At 46.7% G+C, this 15561-nt stretch overlaps 1 protein-coding gene and 1 long non-coding RNA gene across 9 annotated transcripts in view; one reads left to right on the top strand and one right to left on the bottom strand.

Annotated features, from left to right (window-relative positions):
• Window positions 1-15561, bottom strand: part of LOC120961017 (formin-binding protein 1-like) — a 68812-nt gene that overhangs the window by 14272 nt on the left and 38979 nt on the right. For all 8 annotated transcript variants that reach the window (XM_040384570.2, XM_040384567.2, XM_040384565.2 and 5 more), the window contains exon 3: window positions 5048-5163. In XM_040384570.2, coding sequence (XP_040240504.2) covers window positions 5048-5163 — 116 coding nt within the window. The remainder of the gene's footprint in view (window positions 1-5047; window positions 5164-15561) is intronic.
• LOC125906545 (uncharacterized) lies at window positions 2390-5029 on the top strand. The gene is made up of 2 exons (XR_007451916.1): window positions 2390-4114; window positions 4199-5029. It is a non-coding gene; the product is annotated as an uncharacterized LOC125906545 (long non-coding RNA).

The following is a 15561-nucleotide window of genomic DNA, read 5'->3' as shown; positions in this document are numbered from 1 at the left end:
CCAGAAGCTTGGATTTGGTTCGGATGAGTCAAAAACTCACTGGGCAGGCCCGTCAGTGGCCACATATTTTTGGACCTGTTTATTTACGTTGTAGATTTTGTTACGGGGTTTTTTTTTCTAGTTCAGAAAAAGGCATCTGGGCGTGCGCTGTAAACATTCAATTAGAATGCCATTTCATAGCATAAACACGCGCGGTGCTCAATGAACCAAAACGCTGAATGAATTAGCTATCGTGTAAGGATCGTGTAATTACTGAGCTTGTTTCCCGATCGGACACAAAGTCCATTGACTTTATCGTGGGTAGAGAGTCAAAACACATCTCTAGCTGATGGAAATATGGTCAAAATCGCAGCTCCAAAACATACTGACGCATTTACGAGAGCTATTTGCACACTTCTACCACTACTACCACTGGCCTTCTCTCCACCAGCTGTGGTTTCTAGAACGTTGGATTGAAGTATTTTTCCTCATCAAAAATTTATCCACATCCGACACGGGATAAAGGAGGATAAATTTAGATCTCAAGTTTAGCGCGTCCACAGCGAGACCATCTGTGCCAGGTTGGTCACGGACACGCGCGTCTGTCCTCTATATAATGTATTCCACTCCCCCACCCGACCTGCACTTGGGACGATAAATCGAACGCAAACAGAGAGAGCCGGGCGCGGACAAACTAAACGCCCGTTAGTAGAGACGAAGAAGCGACGACACGCGTCCAATAAAATTCGCACACTTACTTTCCCCTTCGCGCTTCGGTGGAACGAAAAGCCTTGACTGCTTACAAAGAAACAGAGAATCTGCTAAAAGCCAAAAACAAGACCGCTTTTCCTCTCACGATCAAGGCGATGCAATTGATCGCATCGTAAACGGTGCAAATTGCACTACAAACCAACCAAAAACATGAGAAAATGTGTGCAAATTTTGTGGTCAACAAACACGCTCATGATTGGTCGTTAGAGGAGAGCTGCTCTCGTTGGTGTGATGCACCGTTCTGCCCACAAGGACAAGAGTATGCTGCTGCATCCACACACCATAAATATCTTCTCTTCTACAATCATCGAATCCCCCGTTGAAAAATGCTGTACCAACTTAACGAAAGATCACGGCCAATCACACGGTGGTGGTGGTGGACCTGCTGGTTGGTGGATGTATGAGCGAAACAGTTCAAAAATTGAAAAGTGTTGAAAGGTATGAGGTCAAACGTGGCGCCGCACGACACTATTGCCACACAAACACACTCCCCGTCGAACGCGGTGTGGGAATTTTTATGCAGCATTTCGACATTTCCAGTGCACGAGAGAGATCGTGGTGCCATCCAATAATTAAAACCCTTAAACGATTTTTCAAATACACACACAGAAAGGTCCTCCTTCTTATTGATGAAAGATGCTCAAAAAGAAGATCCTCCACCCAAGGTTCGTGTCTGAGGAGGCCTCAGGTTTGGAACAACAACCCCATAACGTGCAGGCGGAATAGATCAATTTTACCCAGTGGAAGATCAATGCACGGTGTGAGAGGGAGGAAGGGCGGTCTATGCCGGCGAACGACCCCCGAGGGGTTTGGGCATTTTTGGGCGAAACTTTCGCAACCGGTTCAGCGAACTTGAAGCGAAGCGAGTGTTAGTTACCTTGGCGTACATCTTTCGGGCGGTACGGCTTAGGCTTCCTTCTCGGGAAGAGATGTTTGAGTATGTGTGTGTGTGTGCCGGTTTTATCTCTTGGGTGCGTTCGTTGAGCGTATCCTCCCGTATGCGCGTAGGCCGCAAAGAATTGCACAGCCAGCACAAAACCCGGGAATCGAAGGCTCTTCTCTCGCGGCCGCTAAACGTACGAACGAACGAACGTTACGTCAACGGCCGGCGAAAGACGAAACGACGAACCTTAGGCCCGTGTAAAAGACAGCTCGACCGTAAAACAGTCCGCGAACAACTTGTTGGACCGGTTTCCCGATTCGGTAACTCGTTACTACTGTCTTTGCAGCGCGGGAACAGAGGGAGGGACATTTTTATAAGATTCCACCTTTTCGCTCTCCTCGCTGGAAGGGCGGGAGGGTAAATTCGATATTTCTTTGCCCGCCCTCTTTGCCAACGGTCACCCTGAAAAAGACCTGACCATAGGACGACAGCGGCGAGGAACAAGAATTCGTTGTGCATCACCTTCAGCATCCCAGAGTCTTTCGAAAGAAGGGATCGAGAAGGAGGGCTCCCATACCAAAAACAGGCTGCACAGAGCGAATCAAACGCCCATCGATGAGGTCATTTTACACACGCAATGCACACGCTATATTAAGATTTCGTCCCCTAAACCAACAGCTCTCCCGTATGTGTCACACACTGCCGTGTTACATTCTAGCGCTACTTCCGCTTCGAGTCTTTCCTTGCCCGCGGTGTGAAACGGAGGTGAGGGCAGAGTTCGAAGAAATTGAGACATTTAAAAATTCGACAACATGCGTGTCTAATAGCTCCGTCCGACTATACCGCTAGCGAGGTCCTAATCAATGCGGCAACAGGATTGATATATGTCAACTTACAGAATCTGGTCATGCAAGTAATGGGCAACTTGTGGAGACAGAGGAGATTGAAAACCTGGGGGAAAATATTTGGTTCGTGCTGATTTATAATGCTCCAATTTTCGAGCACTATTTCACGCTAATAGACAGGCCACGACACTGCACAGTCCCACATTTCTGGCACGTGTGGTTGTGTGTGATGGAATGAGAAAATTAATAGCTTCCTCACGCCCTGGCACAAGGCAAGCCGGCAGTATGAGCTAGAACAGCACATGGCAGTAGTGTCTGTGTTTGTGTGCAGCGGACGGCTTACAAAGCCTGGTGGCTCTGGACACGGATTGAGGGGAATATCTTCACGAACTCGCGATCATGCACAACCTCCGCGTACGGTAGCTGACTTTTGGTAGTCGCGAAGCGTTACACCTCTCCTCTGGAAAGGTTGTGTGACAAACCGTTCTCGATCATTCGCAGTGTTCAGTGAGCTCTGGTTGTGTCGCACTCATCATGAATCCATCAAGCTCAAGCGGCACAAAAAGGGAATTCGTTGTCGTCTTCGTCGTCGTCACGACACAGAGTGAGAAAGGCCGCGCGACGAAGAAGCGAAGGAAATTGGTCCGAAAAAACCATGACCTATGCAGATGCGTGACCTGGAGAGAGCATTGCGACGAAACCTCCGATATCCCCATACCCTGGTGAAAAGTGCTTGGTTTCTTTTTCTGGCCTGCACACCGTCGCTCATCTGTCAGCAGCTTCCCTGTTACATCGCCTGCCTGACCCTTGGAGTATTGCCAACACATCTGGTGCAACGATCGCAGTTGTATTGGAAGAGAGGACCCAGGGTCGTCGACGTGTTCTGTTAGGGATTGGAAGAAGCAAAAAAAAAAAACGCAACAGAATTGCCATCCGCCCGTAAAAAGAGTTGCACAGACAAACGAAAGGGATGGCCAATAACACACAGAGCACGATCGCGAAGGTGTTGTACAGGCCCCGGCTTGTTTTTCGCTCGGCTTCGAAAAACCTTCGACTAGAACGTCTTGCCGAAGAACACACGCAAAAGAACCAGAACCAGGCGTGAGCGCGTTCAGTGGAAGGAAGGAAGGGCAGGCGAGCTCACGCGTCGTTTGGTCGATTCTATTCGTGGGGTTCTATACGCGTTTGTGCGCGCGTGCGTGTCTGTGTGTACGTGTCAATGTTTATTTTTAGGTTCCTTCGGCTCAGAAGTAGTGCCGAAGTGCGCGGATCCCCAACGAAGCGTTAGCTGTTGTTGTATGTTTTTTTGCTGGTGTTTCGCTCAACAACCCGTTTGCCACGGAAGAAACATGGGACAATCTCACTCCACCGCCGTGAGGAAGTTATCGTAGGGTGAGTAGTAGAGCAGGGTGGTTTGTGTGGCAGCAATCCCACATCCCACACGGAAGGCGTACGATCGCTACGAGATGCAAACCATAGGACGGCACGCGTGTCCCAGTGTATGTCGGAGGTGCAAGCCGCGAAGAACCTGAATCTGCTCAAAAAAGGGACAATAAAAAAGAGGAAATAAAACAAAAGCGCACACCCCACGGTACGCGGCTACCGTCAACCGCCATTCTGCATCGCATGAATGAAGGTATAAAGGGTAGAAAAGCAAAAGAAGAGAAAAACTTCACTTCAAGGATGATTTCTTGCACATTATTCTTCGATTGCCTTGCAGCCGTCGTGTCGAACGGAACGGTGCGACGCCCAAACGTGCAGACTGTTTACGCACATGTTTCCATTCCGCTTCTATTTGCGTGTAATACGAGTATTGTTTACACTCAATTCCGCTCGATACACACACCACTCGGCCAATTCGAAACCGGGAAGGAAGTATGCACATCAGAACCTCACCAACCGACCGACCGACATCAGACATCAAACGGGGTGAAGGAACTGACTCCCAGAGCGCACTGAAGGTTACGTAGGCTGGTTGGTTTTGCACTTGTATGTTCCTGTGTGTTCCCGTGCGGTTACAAACACAGAAGCCTCGCGTTTTTAGTCACATCTGTAACGCATAAGTTAAACGTTTGAGGAAAAAAAAGAGACAGGAGTTAAATTTCATCCTTTTGTAAGCGCTCAGCTGCAAAAATCTAAACGATACCTCAGAAAGAAGCTAGCAAAAGCATTTAACGTATGATTTATGAGTCACCATAAATATTGAAGTTAACTGGGCGGAGTTCTTTCCTCGTCTTGGTTGCTTTTTTCTACTCTCTACGTCGTGTCGTGCCGAATAAATTGATTCCGCTTTCCCACACATTTCTTTTTGATCAGAAATTTGAATATAAAAGCAGGCGGAACCTCCAGTCCAACAAACACCCCATCCCCTTCATGCTAAAAGTAATGAGATTTCAACGATCTAATCGAACGAAGCTCCCGTGACCCTGTGCCAAACGCTTAGCCTTGCGCACGACAAATCGTAAGTTCGATTCTCAACCGATCTTAACGTAGAAAAGAGTGGCCTTTATTACGCTAAATGAAAGTAAATAAAACTGGAAATATTGTTACTCTCACAAAGACGACTTACCTCAGCTTAAGTGCATATTCAACTTCGATGGCACTGCGATCACGAATGAAGCCTCCGAATCGTTCGATAAAGTCAATTCCTTTCTGCGTGTGTGTAGCGATGTTGTCAAATTGATCCTGAGGAAAAGAGAGAAGACGGAAACAAAAGTGAAAGATTGATTAGTTGAAGAGTGATTTCCTTTAGCCGCACAAACTTGTTCGCTTTATCAAACGCTTGAGACAACATTTCAACAAAAAGCCGCCGCCATCTGGTTTGTGTATCGCGAACCAATCCCCCTACTATTCCCGATCCTTTCGAGAGGCTTTATCTTATGTATGATGGATCCACACAATCGTGTCCTCTTTCTCCTATCCAGCAATTGACTTGTCTGCAAAACACTACCACCTCCACAAAATACAAATAAAACTTTATTTACGCCTCACCAAAATCTAGGTGTGGTTCTTGCGGAAACATGCATACTTGTCGAAACGAAGTTGACGCAGAAATTCACTTCAATCTTACGTCATTGCTACGATCGCGAAATGATCGGCCTCGAAAATTAACCATTTGCAGCTCTGGATGATATAGCCAGCCAGCAAACACAAAACAGGAAAGAATTCCTTCCATCCAGAGACCGGTTCAAGTGGCGCTTGATGTCCGTCTGGTGGCTGGTGTGGTAAAGATTAAAAGACCGATAAGACACTTTACAGCACAAACACTTTTGCACTGATTTTCTCGACCAACGCAACTCATCGTGTGTTGCCGGTCAACCCGACGCTCGGTCTCTTTCTTTTGAGAACGATTTATCAAACACTCTTGGGCGATCCTGCGATGCCGTCGGAGAATACCACCTCAGGGAGTTAGTTCACAGGGTTGAGGAACTATCAAGGTTAATCAAACACGGGTTGGTTTACGTTGGATATGGTTTTTTATTTATATTGAGGAGGTTATAGTGTTTTTGCTGTATTTAAGTCGTATTTCACCCTTCCGAGAAGGTGATTTCATCGCTAAAAGGTTACGACAAGCGATTCGGCTAACCTTGTACCAAATCGATAAAAACCTACCCCTAGCAGCGGGGCAACCGTTATGTTGTATTATTAAAATATATTCCCGGAACGTGTTAAGCTGTCAAAAGTGTACCTAATTTTTCAGTCACAGCAATGTACAAAAAGATTACATAAAACTTACCGCACTTAAAATCAGTCGTCGTACGGGTTTTTGCAGAGCGTTAGTTTTGAAGCTTGCAAACCTTTATTTACCAAACAAAATGCGTTGGGGTGTAAATAAACAAGCCTTCCGGACGTATAACGCGCAAACATAACACACTCAGGTAATACACGCTCTAATGGATGATAAAAAATATCACAAGCAGTGTATACGTAAGACGCTCGCGTTCTAATGATAACATGTGTGCGAGGAGTTTGGCAATGCAGGTTTCTGCACTCTGCTTCTCCTTTAAAGTTTTTACAACACCAACACAAATTGTTTCAAACAATGCCCCATCGCTCAACTCCAAAAGTGTGTTTTACCTTTTATTTCAAATCATCTTTTTTTTTAAGCAAGCAAGAAACTAGACCGGATCCCAAATCAACACATCAAAACGCAGCGCTCAAAAAAGGAACACAAACAAACTCCACAAAAAAACTCGTCCGTAATTAGCTCGCATTATATGTATTATATTCCTTCAGCTTAGTGAGCATAGTCCGAGACCGCGTCCATTGCCCGCGGTTTACAAAAACATATGCTTTCCAAATCTTCCGCCGGTGGATGATGGAAGAGGAAGCGATCGTTTATTAATTCTATTCACTGGCCGCTTTTACGGTTCTAGTGGGGGGCTTTAGCTGGAACCGGGGAGCAATAACACTGAGAGAGGCCCACACCACGTCCAGTCCAGGAATGCCCAGGAATGGGATGTCTGGGAGCGAACATGCCGGTTCATTACGTGGGCATACACACACACACGCACACAAAACCAACCAATCGCCGCTTTTTGATGGAACATCTGGAAGTTTGAAGAATCTTTGAAGATGCCTACGGAACCGCAACACACCGTTGCATCGGTGCTACGAAATATGGACTCCAAGTAACACAGAAGGACGTGATGATCGTTTACCATCGAAATAAGCAATATATAACACGATAATTAATCTCGGCATAGTATTTTTGCGCGATTTTTAAAATCCCAAGGGTGTAAAACTTCACCAACTTGAAATTTGCACCCTCATTAGGTGGATAATTGTTCATTAACATGCACTCACCGCCGAAAAAGCTACTAAATTCCCACAGGAGAGCATCATTATCTATTAGCCATCCAATCTATCCCTTCCAAGAAACAATACATCCCATCTTCATTTCTTAATTTAACACCAGAAGATAGATAACACCGCACACCCGGAAAGTGAGCGGGACATATCTGAGTGGACTGATTCCAAAATTTGATATTAATATCATCATATTTTATACGTTTACTCAACACGCGTGTATCTTTCCTCGGATCATTGGAGCTTACCCCTGGAATCACGCTCGGGGAAGGTCTCAACAGTCAGGTGAGATAGACGATCTTATCTAATTAACCATCGCGTCGAACGGTGTGAGGAGCATCATCCTTCGATTACCATTTTTATCGCACCAAAGCCCGAGAGAAACCCTGGTCGGCGGCTCATCTGTGCGCGGAGGCTTCTGATTTCCTTTCCATGGAACACAAAAACGCACGCGTAGAGGGCCTTCCCTTGTCACCGTAACTTCCGTGCAGCATAAGATTGAGCATAAATTTCACCTGTAAAACTGGACACTATGTTCCCCCACCTGTGGTTCACGCTGACCTACGTGAAGGCCGACAGTCACACGGTCGGGCTAGGTCGCTTCCCGGCCACTCTTCCTCGCGCTAATGGTTTTCCCCCTTCCAAAAACGGGAACCAGCGGGCGAGTGAGCGAGTGAAACGAACAAAAGGCGATGACAGAGCGAGGAAGGAGGCGGAGGTAACCCTCATGCCCGTGTGATACGATATTTAAATTTGTTAAACAAAACGTACTCTCCCAGCTCCCAAGAAAACATCCCAAAACGGACGCACGGCCGAGGGAAAGACACACACACATACAGCATCTACACCTTTCCATAACAAAAAACTGGACACCGCGCGCGTCGAGGCCACTACGAAACGTGGCGATGGTCAAAGCGTTAAGCTTTTGTTTTGCGGTTGTACGCACCCGAGGAATGCGTGCGAGAGCGCATGAATGACAACTCTCTAGCGGGGCGACGAGATAGGTTAAAGGAAAGCTTGCCTAGCTAACTTACTTTCACTCGCCATCCAGGGGTGCGCGCGTCCAGGTCCACATCCAGACTGATGTCCAGAAGAATTGGTTTCACATATTTGTGGTAGGAATTTGTTGCCTCGAAATGGTTTTGGCCGAGGAGTTGCATTGGGCGTGAGAAAGGATTATTGCGTAAAAAACAGCGTTAAGTTTGTTTGGCACTTCAGCTTCAAGTGCCACAAACACCGGGAAGTTGGAAAACGCCACTTGCTTACAGAGCCAGTACCAGAGGGAACGCTTGACGCCCTCTTGAATGTCTCGCCTAATGGTCCGTGTATGGAGACTTTCAAACACGCTCAGTTAATGATAAGCCATTGTAATAATTATCACCAATAAAATAGCCACAGCCCCGACACCAAGTGTACTTGTTCTTGGTTTCTAACGTCATGTCATTGCTCCGAACAGCTCCAGCGAAGCCAGACAAGCATATAAATCTCCTACCCTCGATGCGATCAAATCATGTTGTGCAGACGTTGGTGCAACGATCAGAGCACAAGTAACATGTATTCCACCACTTGATAGGGTTCTTCATTACAACTACCAGAAGGGAACTGACCCTGACTGGCTTCTGAAGCGTTAAACCGCAGTATCTACCTACCGCGGCAAGGCAACATCTAACCAGTTTGGATGGAACTCGGGTAGGTTGTACTACTATGCAAAAAATCTGAACTCTTCCGAGCATCGTCTCTGCAGACGTTCGGTGGCAAAACTACTGCCTACATTGTGATGCACTTTTGCCAACGACTGCACGCCGTTCGGCCATTATGGGTGCTTTAAAATATGTGTCCGGATTTAAAAATATCCCATTCGTTCGTTGGTACCATCATTCTATGCTTGGATCGCAGATTGCTGCTGGCTGGTTACAGAAATTTCGTTCCACCGGGATATCAGGTTCCCCCTTCGGAATGTATGGGTCCACTTCCGTGAGACTCGTTCTAATAAATTCCCCCACGCACTCGACTCACAGTTCTGGATACCTCCGTGGAAGATGCCTCAAGCGACACATGCATACAGCAAGTGCACGGCGCATCAACGACTTGCAGGCCTCCCTGCGGATGAATCTACGAAACCCGAAAAACTTGTTCCACACCATGCCGGAAGATTGATATGCCCTCCAGGGAAGGGAGGGTTCTGTCCTGCATCCGGGGAACTAGTTTCTACCATGCAGCGGGGACGGAGAGGATTTGGCAGGTTGTTCATCGTTTTCCTCGACACCGGTCATAGTTACGAGCGATGTCCACTGTATCGCGCATAGCTTAAATCGTTCAGTGTCAAGTACAGTTTCGGTGTAGGACCTGTTTGGGCGGTAGAGAAGCCGTGCGTGCGGGCGGCACAAACGTGTTCGTTTATCGAGCACGGTTGCATAAGTTTAAACGCAACGGAACTTCCCATCGTGTTTTTTTTTCTCTTCAACAGTTTCTGTAACTGACGTTATTCTTGCTGCCCTCGGTATTGGTTAAAACCGTTTTGTCACGATCTGAACTTAAAACAAGTAAATGTCAAGAGCATTTACTGTTCTTGCCACAGTTCTCAAGCACTTGCGGTCACGCACTCAAGTGATGTGTTTTCGCCACGCTCAGTGCTTGTTGTGGCAGCGATTTGTATCGTTTTGGTGGTTGGAATTTCCAAAGATTGCGTATGACGCTCAAACTCAATTACGAAGTTCATGACTTCTGTTAACTACGGTAAATGTTATGAGAAACGTTGAGTCTTGAGAATGATTGGAAATGAAACAACATATTAACAGGGTCGTTCTATATCTTCAGCAATTCCAATATCTTAAATGCTAAACATATGCACAAGTGTGCACAAAAATGATCCGAAAGCTACACTCTATACATTTCTCACACTTAATTCCAATAAAACTACTCTTTCCACATCGCTCGTTTAATGACTTGCGAAGAAACATTGCACCAGCGGAGTGAAGCTAGTGTCGCCAGTCATCGCTCGGAACACCTCCCGGGTGTTTCTCCCGCACTATCTCTGACACACCGGCCAGCGGACATGTCAACGCAAGTCATTCGCAGGAAGTTGCACCGAGTTTAACGATGAACGGAATGAAAAGATACGCTAATGCAGGATGAAGCTGCGTGTGTCTTCAACTTCCTATTCCCATTTGCGTTGGGTTTAGCTTTCTCCACAATGGAGAAAAAAAAGATAGGAAAGTTAGTTAAATTAAGGCATCTGCCAACATCGCACATGTGTTGAAAGATCACACAACAGTAAAGGTGCACAGTGTGAAGATCTTTCCACTAACAAAGCTAGTGGCGTTAGAAATGATGCTGCGTGAGTTGCGGACGTCCCTGCGCCACATTCAATGGGTTAAGAACACTTCGAAACGCAGGAGGAGAAGATTCGTGAAAGAGATTGATTAGCAATAAAGCTGTGTTGGTTAGAAATGGACCTGGGGAGGGATTGAGGTGTTGGTGGAATCAAAAAATCAGAAACCCCTCTATCGATTGAGCGTCATTGAGGACCCTCTATGACGACGACCCCGTTAACTATTATGCTCGATCTTTCCACTGCCTTCTAGCCCTGATCGGACGCCGAAGGGCGCACCACCGAGAGAGCTTGCGCACGCCCTGATGGATGGTGATGGTCAATCGGAATCGCGTTTTCTGTTCAAACGTTAGAAACATGCACTCGGCAATAGAGGCACGCTCCCCTCAAGAGGAGGCCGCCTCTTCAACCGGCCCGTCAGTAACGGGATCGGAACGCCTCTGATGCGGGATCTGAGCAATCTATTTTATTACAACGATGATGACCACACCGTACGCGCACCCTATGGTCCTTTCTTCACTCAACCCAACAACTCGCCAATGGCAAAACGAAGGTGGGGATAGAGTTATTTGATTGATGAGATTGCGGGTGATTTTTTTCTGTCTGTTCCTCTACTGTACACGAGAAAGGAATGTTCCGAAGCAACACCGTAATTAGTATTTTATGAGGCGTGTATGTGAGCTTTCGGCACCTGGACCTAAGCATTTACAACTACGTACAGTAATGAGCTAAAAAAGCGCTAAATATTTTACTGCAAAAAATGCACTAAAATTGTACTCATTATGACGTATTACACCTATATCTGCTGTACAAAAATCAATCATGAGTAATACCCTGTTCCCTGTGCGCTATAATGAGTCAGACACATTTCGAGACTCTTTAAACTCAAGGAGGTGGTAGTGTATGGCGCCTCAAAGGTGTTAAAATGAATGAAACAAACGAAACGCCACCGTCTCCACTCAGAAAGCTGTTGCTGGCCAAAAAAACGAATCGCTACCGAAAATAACACTCCTCTAAACTATCAAACGTAAGTCGAAAAACACCCCAGACCCGTTCGCGCGCAAATATAGTCGTCCGCGTACACAGGTGGGGATTTTAACGCGTAAACCTTGGCACACAACCCCTTTCGTACGCACTGGAGAGACCTAACGAGATAGAGGCGCGTGCGCGTGTGCGTTAAACACACTACCGTTGTCTTCTGTCAGGGGATTGTCTTAATTGAAAATTCCAATGTCAATGTTAAGTGCGTGTGAGTGTGTGTCATTGTTAGGTCCACAGATATACTACAGGCACCACACTCAAACCTGTCGTCTCTAATTGCCAGACCCAAATGACGCCACTGTGATGATGGATTCGATGAAGGTTCCCACCACTACCACACCAACTTCCATATCAGATCTTTCGCAGGGTTATTTGCATGTATTGATAGTTTTACGTTTTCGGAAGATCTGACACAGGCTTGAAGTATGCAGGCTCCAAGAATGTGTCATACAGAGTAGGTTTTTTTTTGTTGTTGGGGGAATACGCCCCAGTGGACAGTATAGAGTCAATGGTGCTAAATCAATATTGGAGACTAACTGTGAAGGTGTTGTAACGAACTCAGAAGCAAAACAATCATTTGCATAACCGGTGGGAGACTCAAATTCCAATCTGAAAATACTAAAACGCCACACATCGAACTGCGCATAGCAATGAATGATGAACTATTCTGATACCATAGATTTGGATCGATTTTATATCCGATGTTGCTGATGATTCACATGTTTTTAGAGTTAAGGAATATCTGAGATACTCAACCAAACTCGCTTGATATCCTTCTAGTCCTCTACTTGGAAACTGTGACAAGGTTGTACACCCTCCTGTATATGTCCATTCTCTAGTGGACAGGTGGTGTTACGTCGCACACGTTGCTGTTGCTACAATATATAAAATAAACACCCATTTGACCCTCACCACGATCAAACCGTTTAAGATTGATCCGCGGTGTACGTCCTAACCTACAATCAACCAACACTAACACACCAACACACAAGAAGGCTCCATAAAAATATTGATGAATCACACGTTTACGACGAAAACACGAAAACAATAGGAGATTGGTTTTGATTTTTGTTTCTTGGTCCACCACTCAAAGCAAATCAACTTATCTCACACATAGGCCAGCGAAACGTGGCTGCAGAAGTTGAACGGCCTGTGCATTGGTGTATTGCTTTTCAGTGGTAGAGACACTGTCTCTCCCCCTGAAGCACTACTCGACGTAACACAGTTGCAGCACACCCCACTAGCCCACCGTTTTCGCGTGAAGTCACCAGCACGACGACGACTCCCAGGCATGTCGAGGCACACCGGCGGCAGCGCCAACATAGTACACGGTTGCAATAAGTTTGAGCAATCGTTTGCCGAGGCTCCTTCATCCGTATCGTCGCAACTGCAGCTGTGGCAAAAGCAGATTGGCCGGCGATCAGTGTTAAAGCCAACTCCCTAAAGCGGGGAGATCCTATGACAAATTCTTTTCAGGTTTGCCCTGTCGTCCCCCCTTGTGAAGGCTTATGCAAAACAAAGTCGTTTTTGGGGTCGGGGAAGGGTATTTTGCGCAAGAGCCTATATCAAGATAGTTGCACGGATTTGCGCGCGAAGCACTGCAGCATAACGGGTTGGGGCATAACACACCCGGGAGATCCGGTCGTTGATCGTTTTCGCAAACATTTTTTGCCTATGCTACCCAAAGGAAGTCTATAAACTTTTAGATTAACTTTCAATCGCCATTTGCACAACGGAGACAGTGAGCCGTAGATGTGTAATATCTCTTACTGTAACCGGAAATTACCAAAACCCTCGTCGTATGACATCATTAATAGGGAGGCAAAAAATTAACATGTCACATATAGACAGACACACCCCTTGAAATTACAAGCTGATCCGAATTAACACATTTATTACACCGATGCTGCTGCCCGGTGGAAACTCCCACACAAAGTTCATCTGGATGTCATCCCTTGCCGACCGTTTAACCATAATCGAATCAACCTTAAATCGCTTCGTCTAACCCCAAACTGCGGGGCCAATTCCCGTCACAGTGGCACGGGGAATTAAATGTCCGGGCACGCGACATGATCTCGCCGATCGTTTACAACACCGAGAGCGACATGGGGAGCATGCCATAAATTAAGCGACAACCCCTCGTCCTTTGTAGAGAATGTGTGTAGTTTACAAACGGTGGGGACGACACTTTCAAACGGATTTCGGGTACGTCTTGCACTTCCGACTTTGGGTGCCACACACCACCATCGGCTAATGCGCCAAGCGGACCCCTTAAAACGCAACCCGTGTTGTAATGCGCCATCATTATCAATTTACCGACGACGGATTAGCACATCGCACCCTTTTCGTTACAAATTGTGCGTGTTATGGGAGGGAGAAGGGCGGTGTGCAACAACAACAGCGCAGTAACACAAGCGGATGGGAATTTCATGTTGGTCAGTGATGCACAATATTGCTCCTCCTCTGTCGGTGGCCAAGCGTGTGGGAGCTGTTTGTGGTACCGATTGCATCACACACACACAATACCCACCCCAAGGGGTAAGGGCAGCCAACGCGTGTATGTGTCGTACAACATTTGCCCCTTTCTTGCAAGGGTGGAGCGAGGTATCACGCGCTCGTATTGGTGACTTACTTTCGTTTGGTTTTAATTAATGATTTTATGTTATGAGGAAGACCGAAAATTGGGTCGTTGCAGCTTTGCCCAGACCCAGGGCAGCAGCACCCAGCTACAAGTATGTGTGTGTTTGAGTGTGAACAAGGGTATCTGTGTGGTCATGTACACGACCGAACGGATTGAACTGTTTGCAATTACGAGTTTCAGTTACGCAGGCGTGATTGTGTAAGAAAGCAGTACTCGCCAGCGCAAAGTGCCGAGAGAAGTACACTGCTGATGGTCATCTGCGTGAGATCTTGAATCGTGAACTGTAGCAGCTGCCGAGATGAAGGTCGAAAAGAGGCTCAAGTGTATGTGTGTGGGACACAATTACGTTCTTTCAACAGCACGGACAGACATTAAACTACAATTCCCATGTATGGGTGGTTTCAAGTAGTCAGTTTCGCTCACTGCTTTCTAAACAACAGTATCAAAGATCTTGAAGGAGGCAAAGAAATCTTTACTACAAACATCCCCTCGCTCTCTGATATGAGGCTGTTGTGTAACAGACACATATTGCCATGTAGCGCACCGTGCGTTATACTTCTGGGTTATTTTTTTATCCGTACACATTGCAGGCTCTGTTTCGAATCACTTTTGACAGTGCCCCCGAGGGCAATGCGCCAATATATACCTGCATCTTTTATGAGGACCGAAGGTGCATTTGAAAAACGTAAACCGAACGATAGAGCAAACCTGGTAGGCTAGTCCCTCGATAGGGGAAATATACAAACACACACAGCTATGGGTAGGAAACATAGGAAATTTCATTCGCAAATGGTGTCCTGTTCGGACGAGTCCACCGCATCGAGGTGATTCGACAGAAATTCTCAATTTGGTCGCCCATGTGAGGGGTGGAATATCGAGCGTCACGGGGAACGCCGTGTGGTCCGGCAGTCGGACCTGGGGAAACAAACAAACCAGGAGGGTGATGGATTTGGACGGAATTAAATTATGAACCTACGTACACTAGGGTTTCTGAAAAGGGGTTCCCCGCTTGGGTACTTGTCTGGGGATTGCTGCCGCTGCTGCTGCTTCATGCTGTCTGGGAAAAACGGCTACATCGATTTTGGTGTGTCGCATAGGCAATAGCGAGAGCATTGGATTTACTACCGGGTGTGGGTTTTGCGTGTGCTCGTACGGTCGTAATCCTGTGGGATTGACCGCGCACAACACTGAGGCGAGCCAATAGGTGCGTTTTAATGCCAGGTGACAATCATGGTTTCGCGCCCACCGTATGTCACACCAG

Source organism: Anopheles coluzzii, chromosome 2 (assembly GCF_943734685.1).
Source record: "Anopheles coluzzii chromosome 2, AcolN3, whole genome shotgun sequence".
NCBI lineage: Eukaryota > Metazoa > Arthropoda > Insecta > Diptera > Culicidae > Anopheles > Anopheles coluzzii.
This window is presented reverse-complemented; position numbering and strand designations above follow the sequence as displayed.